This window comes from Piliocolobus tephrosceles, chromosome 2 (assembly GCF_002776525.5).
Source record: "Piliocolobus tephrosceles isolate RC106 chromosome 2, ASM277652v3, whole genome shotgun sequence".
NCBI classification, from domain to species: domain Eukaryota; kingdom Metazoa; phylum Chordata; class Mammalia; order Primates; family Cercopithecidae; genus Piliocolobus; species Piliocolobus tephrosceles.
Window position 1 is genome coordinate 52,524,274 of NC_045435.1, and position 13,988 is coordinate 52,538,261.

Below are 13,988 nucleotides of genomic sequence, written 5' to 3' on the forward strand. Positions count from 1 at the left end.
TGCCTCATGGAAATCTCACTACTACAATACAGTAAATATTAACACAAGGGCCTTGAATTCAGGCACTGCGTTCTTTCCAACACAAATATTCAATAATTTATTTATAAACAGCATCTCCCCATTTCCTCTTATGGTGACTATTTACCATCTTTGCTTTGCAGCCTCATGTATCCCAGAGGTTTTTATGGGTGTGTTTCTTTCTTTTGTAGTCTAACATCATTTCTGGCATCCTTAGCTCTCTTAAGTTCTGTTTCCCCACACTGTATAGTCTTCCCAAGTCTCCCTGTGGTGCAGAATGTGCAGGGTGGGTGGGCAACGGTTTGGGTCATGTGCTTTGGAACATGGTTCATGCCATGGTTTCATCACTGCTGAAGCTCTTGGACAAATCATCCAACCCTCTGAACCTCAGTTTTCTCATTTGTAGCACACAGAAGCAGGCCCTGGCTCATAGGAAATGTCTTACCCTGATGTTGGTGGTCACTACTATTAACTGATCCCTTCACCTTACGTTTTTTCTTGGGGCAGGTTATCCATTATGGGTCTCTCTTCCAAGCAAGGCAAAATATTAAACATTTCTAACTGAATTTCCCTCCCTGGTTATGTGATGAAGTGAGGGAGATGGAAAGGCTTCATAAATGCTACACGTGTAAGAGAACATCAGTGTGGGTTGTTCTCAAATCCAGCTCTGACAAGCATGGGCCCAAGGACTGGCTCCTTGCAAAAAGATGCTGCTTGGTCCACAGCTGAGCAGGGACAGAGTCTCAGATGTGTTCATTCCCATTGCAATGGCCTTGCCCGGGGCTCAGAACTGTGTGGATGCTCCAGAGATGGGAGCATCTGTTAATTAGAGTCTGTGTCAGGTTTGGAGTGAGGCAGGTCTGGATCTTAGTTCTGCATTAACTACTCACCATCTAGGTAACTAGACAATTTCCTCAGCTTTGTTTTTTGAAATTTTTGTTTTTGTCTGTGATCCACAGTGGGAAATACATTTCACGTCCTGATCCAACACACACACACACTCCCAAAAAAAAAAAAAAAAAGCTTCCTAGAAAAATATTTACTACTCCTGAAACACTCTCCCATTTTCAGTTAAAAATATTTTGGTTGTGATCCACTAAATTGATGTATTACCTACTGATGGACTGTGACCTGAAGTTTGAAAACACTGTTTAACTTTGTTAAGAGTGTCTCTTAATTCCCTTGTCTGTGAAAAGGAGGATGATATACTTTGTAGGATAATTCTTAGGATTAAGTAAAACAACACGCAAAATCTCTGGCACAGTGCCTAGCACAACCTAGGTAGTCAATGAATGGGAGATGACAGCATCAACATCATCGTCATCACTTAACCCATATTAGCAAAACAAAATTGAGTAAAACCAAAGAGATTAATAAAAAGCTAAAACCATTCTTTATGATTCTTTGAATTCAGGGGTCAGGAAATTGCATCCATCTGTGGGCCAAATCCAGCCCACCACCTGTTTTTGTAAATACAGTCTGATTGGAACACAGCTACGATCATCTGTTTAGATATTGCCTATGGCAGCTTTAGTGCTTCAAGAGCTCTGTTAATTAGTTGTGACAGAGACCATGTGGCCTGAAAAACCTTCAATATTCATTATATGCCCTGTACAGAAAAAGTTTACCAATCCCTGTTTTAGTCAATGGAATAATATGCAGCCCACCCAAAAAAAAAAAAAAAAAAAAAGCTCGTGAAGGCCATGTGGCAACATGGGAAAGTATTTATAGTATAAAAAGTGGGAGAAAGGGAAGTTTCTTTGGGAAAAAAAAAAAGATCTCCCTGAAAGCCTCTAAAGTATCTCCACTGCAAAGCAAGAGGCAGGCAGATGCCGAGAAGCTGGTAACCATAGTGATTTTGCAGTTGCCCCCAGGTTCCTGCCCATGATGCCTGAGCCAGGGGTGGCGGGACTGTGGGGAGCAGGGATTCCTCTGGGTGAATGACCCCAGGTTTGTCTCTGGGCCTCTTACCCTCCTGTCCTCCAGCTCAGATGGGGCCCACTAAGTCGGGAGGAGTGGCAGTTTCAAATTCCCAAGTGGAGCTGGCAGGAAAGCCAGCCAGCCCGCCTGCCGAGCCCACAAGCCAAACATCTGCTTAGACAAAGACTTGGAAGTCCTTTGCCCACAAATATGTCCCTCTATTGGGGCTGGAGTTGGGCTGAGCCGCCAGCTGCTGTAAGTTTCCATCTGAGAGGCAGAACTTTGGCGGGGAGGGAGGGGACGGAGGACTCCCGTCCTCCTCTCAGCATTCTTGTGGGGAAATGGGGCAGAGGGGTCAGACTGTGCTCCCAGCATCCTGGAGGATGATTTCAAACCATATTCACACGTTTTTATGACTGTGGGGAACATCTTCACTTCTCTCAATGGACTGTCATTCTCCTAAGTTTGCTTTTTTGGGGCAGTCACTTGCCCTGAGAAAGGAGTGGTTGGGGAAGGGGCAAGACGGGGAGGCGCCCGACAGGAATGGTAAATGCTAGAGTAGAGATCACATTAAAGGCTATGTTCTGGCTTTCTTTCCCCTTTCTTCAGTTACAAGTTCGGGGTGTGGAGAAAGGCGGAAATTCCTGGGCAAAATAACCATGCCTGGGAAATCTGTGTATTTAATTTCTGAGAAAATATTCAGCGAGCTTTCTAAATGCAGGGCAATGGCTCGGTGGAGCTGCTAACAGTCAGAACATTAAGATCATTGCCCACCCAGCTCAGGGGCCCATCAATTCCATCCAGGTGGGGAGCGCAGGGCTTGGAGAGTGCGCGAGGGACTCCTACCAGCCTGGTGAGTACGACGGGTCCAGGTTGCTGGAGTCAGCAGCTCCCTGGCCATGGAGATCTCTGATACTCAAAAGGCCCACAAGAACCCACAGTGGGTGGAACTGGGGGTGGACAGGGGAGTCCTTTCATTGTTCTCAGTATGCAGATAAGAGGCTCCCAAATGCTTAGTGGGCTGAGCTGCGAGTTGCCCCAAACACTGCTGCCCACCCTGGAGAACCTAAACACTCATGTATATACCCCGTGGCATGGTTGGACCTACCCTGCTGAGGCCCCACCCCAAGACGGCTTCAGACTACATTCTGCCACTGAAGCAGAAGGACTGGGGATTGAACCGAAGCCCCACTATCATCAGCAAGTGGGGTAACCTCACTGTGCCCCAGGTTCCTCATCTGTGAAATGGGTATAACAACCCCAACCTCTCTCGCTGGTTGTTACAAATGGTTAAAGAGGTTTACTACTTGGGAGGTTGAGGCAGGAAGATGGTTTGAACCTGGGAGTTTGAGGCTGCTGTGAGCTATGATCCTGCCACTGCACTCCAGCCTGGGTGAGAGAGTGAGAGCCATGTATCCAAAAAAATAAAAAAAAAAAAAAAGAGATTGAGACCTTGCACAGTGCCTGCTGCAGGCTCACAGTTTCCCCTTTCTTCCCTTGATTCTCATCTTGTCTTCTTTCCTACCCTCCATCCCTACACAATGGGACAAGTGAGGAAAAGAGAGGGAGACTAAATATTTTTGACTTGTATTGGCCTCACTGATTGAAAAGGGCTCACTTCTTCAGGGGTGACAGCAGGTGCAGTAGCATCTGGGACCAAGAGTTTTCAGGCTTGGTATTGCCCCATGAAGAAGGATTACTCTGACAACTTGGTGGCCGGAGGAACTTCCCATGATATCCTGCCTCTCCTAACCTCAGTGTAATAACAACACTTTCAGAGGACTGCCCTGAGGTAGGCATGGACAGCCACAGCTTTTCGTTCATTTCTGAAGTGGTCAGAGGTGCCAAGGCTAATTTTAGGTGGCCCTGTCCTGTCAATAGGGCCTGTCTGCTGGCCTGGGGTTGGGAAGCTGGGGTTGGGGTCAGAATCTGCTCACTGTGTTCAGATTGTGTAACTGACAGTCCCGGTCATGCAGGTGAGCTGGGCTCAGACGGCAGTGCGTCCTGCAACCTGGCCACCACTGTTATCTGGGCTCACTCAGAACATGGCCCCTTAGTAGGAGTTCCCCACAGGCATTTTGGCAATAACGCTCCTCTGGTGTGGACATTATCTTCCAATGGGGACGGTTGGGTGGGGGGGCTGGGTGGGAGGACTTGGCAGGCGGACCCTGCCATAGCTCCGATAGGCCCCCTCCCAAGGACTCAGAGGAAGGACGTTCCCCAGCAGGTGGACAAGGTGGGAGGGAGCCGAGGGAGCTCACAGCTCGTGCGTGTCGGGGGGTGGGTGTAGTGGAAAGTGGGGCCCTGGCCTCAGATTGCAGAGAGTTAGTGTCATCAGGGATGGGGGCCGTCAAGATAGGGTACAGAGCATAGTGTGGTAGATTCTGCACCTGTGCTTCCAGAACTCTCCAACAACAGGAAGGGTTATGCAGCATTCTCAAAGATGGGCTCACTTGGGGTAATCCACCCCCAATTTATCCCACATAAATAAATACATACATAACTTTGGGAGGCCAAGGCAGGTGGATCACAAGGTCAGGAGATCAAGACCATCCTGACTAACATGGTGAAACTCTGTCTCTACTAGAAATACAAAAACTTAGCTGGGCATGGTGCCTGTAGTTCCAGCTACTTGGGAGGTTGAGGCAGGAGAATGGTGTGAACCTGGGAGGTGGAGCTTGCAGTGAGCCGAGACCGTGCCACTGCACTCCAGCCTGGGCGACAAAGTGAGACTCCATCTCAAAATACATACATACATACATACATAGAGCCAGGAAGCCAAATACATCTGGAAAATGCCATGTAACCATCTAGACTCTCACTATAGGCCAAATTGGTGATATCATTTCTGCTGAGCTCACATCTAAGGCCCTTTTTTTTTTTTTTTTTCTGAGACAGAGTCTCGCTCTGTTGCCCAGGCTGGAGTGCAGTGGCCAGATCTCAGCTCACTGCAAGCTCTGCCTCCCGAGTTTACACCATTCTCCTGCTTCAGCCTCCCAAGTAGCTGGGACTACAAGTGCCCGCCACCTCACCCGGCTAGTTTTTTGTATTTTTTTTTTAGTAGAGATGGGGTTTCACCATGTTAGCCAGGATGGTCTCGATCTCCTGACCTCGTGATCCACCCGTCTCAGCCTCCCAAAGTGCTAAGGCACTTTTTAACACTGTTAGCAGCAGTCCTCAAAGTGTAGCCCCAGACCAGCATCACCCAAGGACTTGTTAGCAATGCACATGCAAAGGCTCCACCTGACACCTACTACTAAGAAGCTCTGGAAGTGGGACCCAGGCTTCTGGAGTTTAACAAGACTTCCAGGTGATTTTAGTTTAAGGACCACAGCATTGGCCTACTAAAGGCTCTGAGAAGTTCTGCTGTAAAGAAACCTATGTAGTTTCTTTCACTCCTGCTGTAAAGAAACTCACGTAGTTTCATGTTCACTTTAATGTCTCCTGAGCCAGTCACATGATCCTTTTATGGTCCAAAATATCTGGTAGCTCTCCTAGGAATAAGCTTTGGGAAATGGGAAAGAACATACACTTGATTTTAGGCAGATGTTCATTTGAATCCCAGTTCTGAGGCCCGGCAGCCTGGGGAGGCACAGCCACTTCACATCGTGGGGCAGTTGTAAGCTTTAAATCAGACACTTAGTCCTGTCCTCAGTTCAGGCAATGCCCACGGACTTGCTGATGCTAACGACAATCACAGTGAACACGATTAAGATGATAAACAGGCAAGGGTTACAGTTCCCGTATGTTCACATCTCTCTTTTTGCCCTTCATTTTTCTCCCATAAATCTCTGTTCGGTTTTGGGGTGTCAGGCTGAGTCCTACAATTTCTTCCCCACACCTTTATTTTCAAGTTGAATCCCTGGACCACTTCTTGCAAAAATCATTGCCCTTCACCAGGGGAGCAGAAGTCAGGCTTCCTGCCTGATGCTTGGCTCTGGTAATTGTTCTATGCTGCCCTTTTATGAGAAAGGAGAGGGCGCAAGCGTACAGGGCGGCCAGCACACACGTCCACTTGATGTGAATGCTGGTGAGGCAAGGCAGACGGGTCAGGGAGTGCAGCCCATACCCACTCCTAACGGTGGGGTTGCTGGGAACACACTGTCTGTGGCCTGTCAGTCTATCTAGCTACCCTTATCAGGATTCACTCCCCTGCTTCAAGGAGGTGAAAAGGGAGTTAAAGAAGGGCACACAGTCTTCTTCCTGCCTGGAACAAATAACAAGCAGGGTTTTACAACTTAGCATCTTATCACAGAAAGGGTATTGGATCCAGGTTCTGCCCCATAGAAACCATGGGATCTTAGAAAAGTTACCTATTATCTTTGAATCTCACCTGTAAAATAGGTTTGGTAAAATTCACCCTAACAGACAACTGTGAGAATTAAAGATAGACCCTGACACTGTGAGCATAGTGTTTGGCAGGGGCTTAATAAATGTGGAACTGGAATCGTGCTGTCCCCCTAGGCAAATTGCCCATCCAAATAGATCCCATTTTTAGGCTTAAGTTCAAACTTTCATTCATGGGCCACATATTTATTGAGCAACTGCTATGTATATCAATGACAGCCACTGCAAATAAAGAGATGAACAAGACCTCAGCATCTACAGAGGATGACAGACATTCATTCACTAATTACATAATAATTAAATTAAAATTGTGGTTGGGGCAGGGACATAGAAGTCTGTCTCCCACAGCTAGCCCAGCCCAGTCCAACCAATAAAGGCTTCCTTTGGAATCCCTACTTATTTTCTGACTTTGGCCTTTTCCATTTACTGTCTAGTATTGTTATTTAAATGCTTCTCAAGTGTCACAGTTATTTCCTAAAACTGACTGTAGGCAAGGACCCGGGTTCTCGCGCTGCCTCTGTCTTTGTTCAATGCTGAACAAATATGCGAGGCTCAGTCAAGAATAAAATACGATGTCAGATCCACATGTCTCTTGGGAATGGCGATTTGGAAATACTACAACGACTTAGAGGTCTCCTTCCAACTTGGAATTATCTAGTATTTAGGGTTTATGAACAAACAGCTATTTGAGGGTGGACAGAAGCCAGGATCAGGGTGGAGTGGGGAAGACCAGTTTATAGACCATGGTAACTAGATCTAATATTTTTTTCTTTTTTACATCCCGAGGACATGTATTCTTCCTGAGAAATGGGCCTTTTATGCGTCACTGCCAAATCTGTAGTAGAGGAAATAAATCTTGTTCTTTGGTCTTAGAGTCCCCAGATAAAACACTTCCTTGGATGGCAATCCCAGATGGTGCTAATAAGATGGGGCTTGGAGATGGAAGATGCAAGTTTTAGATGATTAGCTTGAGTGACTCCAAGGGAGAAAGAGTACAACCCTCTCTGGATGTGGCAGCAGCTTTGTTTGGGCTGGCATTTCCCTGGGTCGCCTGGCTCATGGGTGACTGCCAGTCTGTTCAGCAAGGTAGATAATGTGCTTGGGGATCTCGTGTGCTGGGACTCCTATCTCCAAAAGTTAATTGCTATAGAAACAAATGAGGACCCTCGGTTGACGGGGCAGGGGGAGCAAAAGGTAAAACAGGGGCTGGGGACCAGAAATGCAGTGCACACTAGCCTCAAGCATTCCTTTCGCCTTCTGTGGGGCAGTTTAAGACAAACCAGCCATGAGGTTTCATCTCCCCAGCACCGGCTCCTCCTGTTTTCTCAAAATGGCCCCCAGTGGCTCACTCCTCAACAGCACTTCTTCCACACTGCCACTTCCTATGGGTTGAACATCCCCTCCAAAAACTCATGTTGAAATATAATCCTCTGCATAGCAGTATTGAGAGGTGGGACCTTTAAGAGATTATTGGGTCGTGAGGGCTCAGGCCCTGAGGAATGGATTAATCCACTCATGGCTTAATAGATTAATGGGTTATCACATTAGTGGGACTGGCTTCTAAGAAGAGGAAGAGAGACCTGAGTTAGCACACCCAGCCCCCTTGCCACGTGATGCCCTGAGCCACTTCGGGACTCTGCAGAGAGTGCTCACCAGGAAGAAGGCCCTCACCAGATGCAGCCCCTTGGCCTTGGACTTCTCAGCCTCCACATATGTATGAAATACATTCCTTTTCTTTATAAATTACCCAGTTTCAGGTATTCTGCTATAAGTAACAGAAAATGGACTAAGACACTGCTAGAAGAAACGTTTGCAAGCACAGCATGGACCATGTACCTCTGACCAAAAGCCTGTCCATGACCTTTGGAATAAAGTCCTAACTTCGTGGCATTCTGCAGTTTGGGGACAGTGTCCTCTGCTTGTTTGATTTCCTGGGGCATAGCAGCTAATACGAGCTAATCAGTATTTGACTGATGAATGGATGGAAGGAATGAACCCTCCAGAAATCCAGCCTCTGCTGCCCTTCCCAGCCTCGTGTCTCTAGCTCCCCAAGCATGCTACACTTCCAATCATGTGGGACTTCTTTTAATCCTCTACATGCACTGTGCTTTCTTGAACTCCTGGCTATTTTTGCAAACGGTCACCTCTTTAATGGGGTACACATCCTCCCTTCAAAGCCTGAAGGCTTGGATGGCCCCTAGACATTTTTTATGGACTGGCTTGTACCTCACCAACTTGTTGAAGCTTACCCTCACCACCACGCAGGCTTAGATGTCCCTTCTCTAAACTGTGTCGGTTTTGTCTGTGACCTCCACTGGACTATGAGCCTTTCAAGGGCAGTGGTATTGTATCATTTTCCATGGGCCCGTCCCTGGCACAGAGTAAATGAGTAACCAATATCTGCTGAATACACAAATTCATGAATAAATGCACGAATGAGGGAACAAAGTCCCGTGATGGGGCCCTGACGGTCTAGCCCCAGGCGTGCATGGTTTCAGCCTGGCTGGAAGCATGGGAGAAACTTACATATTCCACTTCTTTGGACGGGTCACTGAGGCTGCCGTTGGTAGTAGCGGCAGTGGTCTCTGCCCCCTCTGGCTTTTCCTGTTGCTTCCCCTCCTCCTTGGGCAAGCCACCCTGCCCCGGGAGGGCCACTTCTCCCACGCCGAGGGCCTCACTCTTATATTGCTTGACAAATTCTTCCATCAGTTTCAACTCATTCTCCAAAAGTCCACGGCAGCGTGAGGGATCCTGGTCATAGATGGGCAGCTGATGCATGAGTTGGCGGCGGCGGTAAAAGGCGCCCTCTGTGCCTGTCACTGGCTGCTTCTCCTTGGGGATGAGCTCCATGTACTGCAGTCCCTAGGGAGGAGGAGGAGGAAGGGACAACGTGATGTGGACGGGGCTTCATCAGTTAAATAAACTATGACAGAATCTACCTAAAACTAAAAATGCATTCATTCTCTTCCAGCATTCTCAGCAACTGAAAGACCCACAGTCTATTTTCTTAACTTAATGCAGTTAGATTACTTTTGTAATTTTAGAAAATTTCAAAAGCAATACTGTCCATTATGACAAATAATACACACATGAGAGAAAAAAACTTTAGTAAAGGAAAAACATGCATCCCTTAGCTACCTTGTGTATGTAGGGAGTGTTCTATGTCTCAATTTTGGTGATAGGGCCATGGAAGAGTATCTGTGTCAAAGTTCGTCAAGCTGTACACATCAGACGCATGCACTTTGCCATATGCATACTGTACGATCATGTGCTACATGACAGCATTTCAGTCCACGATGCCACACCACAGTGGTCCCATAAGATTATCATACTCTAATTTTACTGTACCTTTTCTAGGTTTGGATATGTTTATACATATAAATACTGACCATTGTGTTACAATTGCCTATAGTATTCAGTACAGTCACATGCTGTACAATTTGTGGTCTAGGAGCAATAGGCCACACCGTGTAGCCTAGATACATAGTAGGCTACACCATTTAGGTTTGTGTAAGTGCATTCTTTGACATTCACCCAAAGACAACATCACCTAAGGACACATTTCTCAGAATAAAACCCCAGCATTAAGTGGTATATGACTGTCCTTTGTTTTAAAAAGGATTTTAAAAACTTACACCTTATTGGCTCATGCTAACAGCTTACCAACAACTTTGTGTTTATCTTTCCAGACTATTTCCTATGTATATTTATTAAATAAGGGCACCCAGTCTTCTTTCTGCCTGGAACAAATAACAAGCAGGGTTGTACTTAATATACTTAAATGCTATTTTCTGTGCGTGTGTACCACTTAAAATGAGTCCTTGGTCAGTGGGTTCTGTTTCTCCTGTGACCGCACCAGCCCATGTCATAGCGTGGGACAGGCAACAATCTTGCGTGTGAGAAAGAGACACTTGTTTGCATCTGCTAATGTGTGCTCTGTTCGTTAAGTAGCTAGCTCTCTACTTGCTAATAATAATCATTATTTTATCGCTTATTCTCCAAGGAACACTGTAGTTTTCAATTTTGGACGGCACTGGAAAGAGAAAGGAGTTTATATTTACTCATGGGCTAGGTTTTCCATCAGAATTTGAATAAAGCTCATTTTGCTTTGTTCTCTGACTTTCAATTAATAGTAATAATTACATTTACTAGTTTGCCTCTATCCCCAAAGAAAAGTTGCTATTTTTAAAACTCTTCTCTAGTATCATTTGCTAGACAGTAGCCGGTTGATAAAACTCTTACAGTATAATGACAAGTAATGCCAGCTGGCTGCCTTCACGAAACCTGTGTCCCACTCGGCGCTCTCTTCTCACTGGCCCCACAATTGATGGGCTTGATTTCTACCTTCACTCATGGACTTACACCTCCCCCTGCCCCTGGAAGGAAAAGCCCTCTCTTGTCTTTCCTGTTCTTACAAGCAGCAGTGTATGCTTTGATCTCTCCCTAGTCCTTAACCATTCCTAGTGTATTTCAGCTGACCCTCTAGCGGGACTGTCCACTCCCTGAGGGCAGGCCATGTCCCTTCTACTGTAGTAGCAAGAGCAAAGGCTCTGGAATCAGCTTGTCCTGAACTGAAATCCTGGTTGTAGGTATCCCAGCAGTGTGACTGTGGCCATGTCATGCTGACTCTCTGCACAGGTTCTTCAGCTGTGAAAATGAGGCTTGTAAATCCTAGAGTGGCTGTAGGATTACTTAACAGAACCATAGGACCTACCAAGCTGGTCCAACCACGGCCCATGGGCCACATATGGCCCAGGACAGCTTTGAATGTGGCCCAAAAGAAATTCGTAAAAAATTCGTAAACTTTCTTAAAACATTATGATATTTTTCTGTGATTTTTTTTTAAGCTCATCAGCTATCCTTAGTGATAGTGTATTTTATGTATGGCCCAAGTCAATTCTTCTTCCAGAGAAGCCAAAAGATTAGACACCCCTGATCCATATGCTACTGACTTTCTCTTCTCTTTTCTTTTCTTTTTCTTTTTCTTTTTTTTGTTTTTATTTGCTTTTGTTTTTTTGAGACAGAGTCTTGCTTTGTCACCCAGGCTGGAGTGCAATGGCATGATCTCAGCTCACTGCGACCTCTACCTCCTTGCTTCAAGCGATTATCCTGCCTCTGCCTCCTAAGTGGCTGGGATTACAGGCATGAACCACTATGCCTGGCTAATGTTTGTATTTTTAGTAGAGACGGGGTTTTGTCATGTTGGCCAACTTGGTCTCCAACTCCAACTCCCGACCTTAGGTGATCCACCTGCCTCAGCCTCCCAAAATGCTGGGATTATAGGCATGAGCCACCACACCTGGCCCTCTTTACTTTTCTATCTGTGGCTTTTCTCTTTTCAAATCTGTGATTACAGTCAGATTCACCAGCTACATATGTCAAAGTAGTGTCTCTCAATGGACACAGTGTACAATAACCCTGTGAAAAAATTACTAACATGCAGATTCCCAGGCACCAAGCCCTAGTCAAGATCTCCCTCCAGTAGGTTAGGTGTGGGGTACAGGAATCTGCATTTTAAACAAGACTCCTGGTAACTCTGATGCAAGAAGTTGGCTCCTGGACCTTACTTGAACTACTGTTTCAATAAAATACTGGCAAACAAAAAAACTGAGTGCGATAAACAACTGGGATTCTCAAGCACTGGACAGATATCTGAGGAAAGGCCAGTAGATGATTCCCAGCTGCTTCAGGCTTTTGCAAAACTTAAGAATTCTCAAGGAAGAAATATGAATTTTGCTAACACCTGAGAGAGGCCTAAATGAGCTCTTACTCTGCTCCAAGTTATAGTCAGAGATTAACATTCTTGATCAGAATGGTGTAATTTAAGTAGATGTTCATTTTAGATTTGCTATCTTTGTAACATGAATTTTGTTTCTCTCAAAACTGAGTATTTTTACTTCATTTACATCCTGGGCAACATTCCTAATTTAAAAAAAAGTCAATCTTGTATAAAATTGCTTTTTCTTAGAAAAGTATAATTAAATCATTATTGACATAAGGTTTTTCATGGTTGATTAATGAAAAAATATGTAAAGGCAACTTCTAATAGTAGAATCGACAAAGTCTCAGGTCAATAACATTTCCACATCATATAACTGGTAACTGTCTGAATATTAATGTGTTCACAAGTAACTGTCCAATTTGGCCTCATTTATATATTTGTTTTTATTGAACAGAACTCTTATACTTGGGTGAGTCCCAGAGACGGAGAGATTAGGGGAAGATACAGGTCAGGGCCACAGCCTGAGAAACTGTGAGAGGCAAATTGTTCATTTCATCCTGGACAACCATTTTCTATTTCTGTGCCTGACCCTGACTCTGAACCTTAGCACCTGGTCTCCTGATTCCCATCACCTAGGTGGCCGCTGCTAGGTTCATCCTCTTAGAACCCATCTGGCCCATAGCTTATCACTTGGGGCTGGACTCATTTGGGAATTGTGGGAGTGAACATGGAAATTCATGCTGAAATGCATATCGTACAGACCCTGTTGCTGTCTGATTTTAGGGAGCAGTGGTGAGGAAGCTAGGGTTGTTGTGGGGTGGGGGAGTTCAAGTCTAGGGCTTGGTACCTGCTGAGATTCATAGTAAATAAATTCTGGGCAACAGCATAGAAAAGGGAGAGGCAGGTGACCTGAGCTCCTGTGGGACTCAAATTGAGGGGTGGCTGCAGATGCCCCATTGGTGGCTCTGCCCTAGATCCCAGAGGACACTTGTCTGAGACACCTTCTGGCACCATAGGCTCATAGCATACCCAGTTAATCCCAGGTATGTCTGCACTCTTCTGAATGCTTTTCAAGGTGCTTTCTCAGATAGAAGAGATGACCTGGGTGGTAGAGTGTCAGGAAGTCAGGGTTTTAGGTCCAGTCCTCCTGCTGCTCTGTGTCAGACCAAGAAAGTATCTCCTGGGCCTCAGTTTCCTCATCTACAAAGTTCAGGGTAGATTGTGTAATCCCTAGGGTTCTGACTATCGTGAGATCCCCGGCAATCTCACTCAATAGTCACCACAACCAAGAGAGAGAGAAGAGCAGTATCACTAACCCGAATTTATAGCTCGGAAAAGGGGAAGGAGACGGTGGATTCCTGTCAAAGAGGCCAAGATAGTACACCAACCACATGGACGAGCAGAAGCCCCTGTGCATCACACAGCTGCAGAAACATCTGGAAAGGGCTTCATCCTGACCCTGTCTTAGGAGACTGGGGTGTCTGGTAGCTTCCTTCTTGATCAGTAGGAAATTACAGGTGGCTTCTAACACAAATATGTCACCCAGGTAGGTCTGAAGAATCTCAAACCTTAGGGTGCATAAGAACCACTGGGAGACCTTGTGAAAAGTTTTCTGGGTCTATCCTTAGGTTCTGATTTAGGAGGTCTGAAGAGGCCTAGAAATGAGCACTTTAAGCTAGGAGCGGTGGCACACGCCTGTAATCCCAGCAGTTCCAAGGCTGACCCAGGAGGATTGCTTGAGGCCAGCCTGGGAAACACAGAGAGACCTCATCTCTACAAAATACTAAAAAATCAGCCAGGTGTGGTGGCACATGCCTGTAGACCTGACTACTTCAGTGGCTGAGGTGGGAGGATCGCTTGAGCCCAGGAGCTCAAGGTTATAGTGAGCTACGATCACACCACTGCAGTCTAGCCTGGGTAACATGTCTCAAAACCTATCTATCTATCTATCTATCTATCTATCTATCTATCTATCTATCTA

At 45.9% G+C, this 13,988-nt stretch overlaps 1 protein-coding gene across 4 annotated transcripts in view; it reads right to left on the reverse strand.

Annotated features, from left to right (window-relative positions):
• LMCD1 (LIM and cysteine rich domains 1) overlaps positions 1 to 13,988 on the reverse strand; it is a 67,723-nt gene that overhangs the window by 11,048 nt on the left and 42,687 nt on the right. For 3 of the 4 annotated variants that reach the window (XM_023218569.2, XM_023218567.3, XM_023218568.3), the window contains one exon: positions 8,812 to 9,147. In XM_023218569.2, the coding sequence (XP_023074337.1) occupies positions 8,812 to 9,147 (336 nt within the window). Of the gene's footprint in view, positions 1 to 6,455; positions 7,846 to 8,811; positions 9,148 to 13,988 lie in introns of those variants that run through there. The other variant, XM_023218570.3, reaches the window with a different exon arrangement.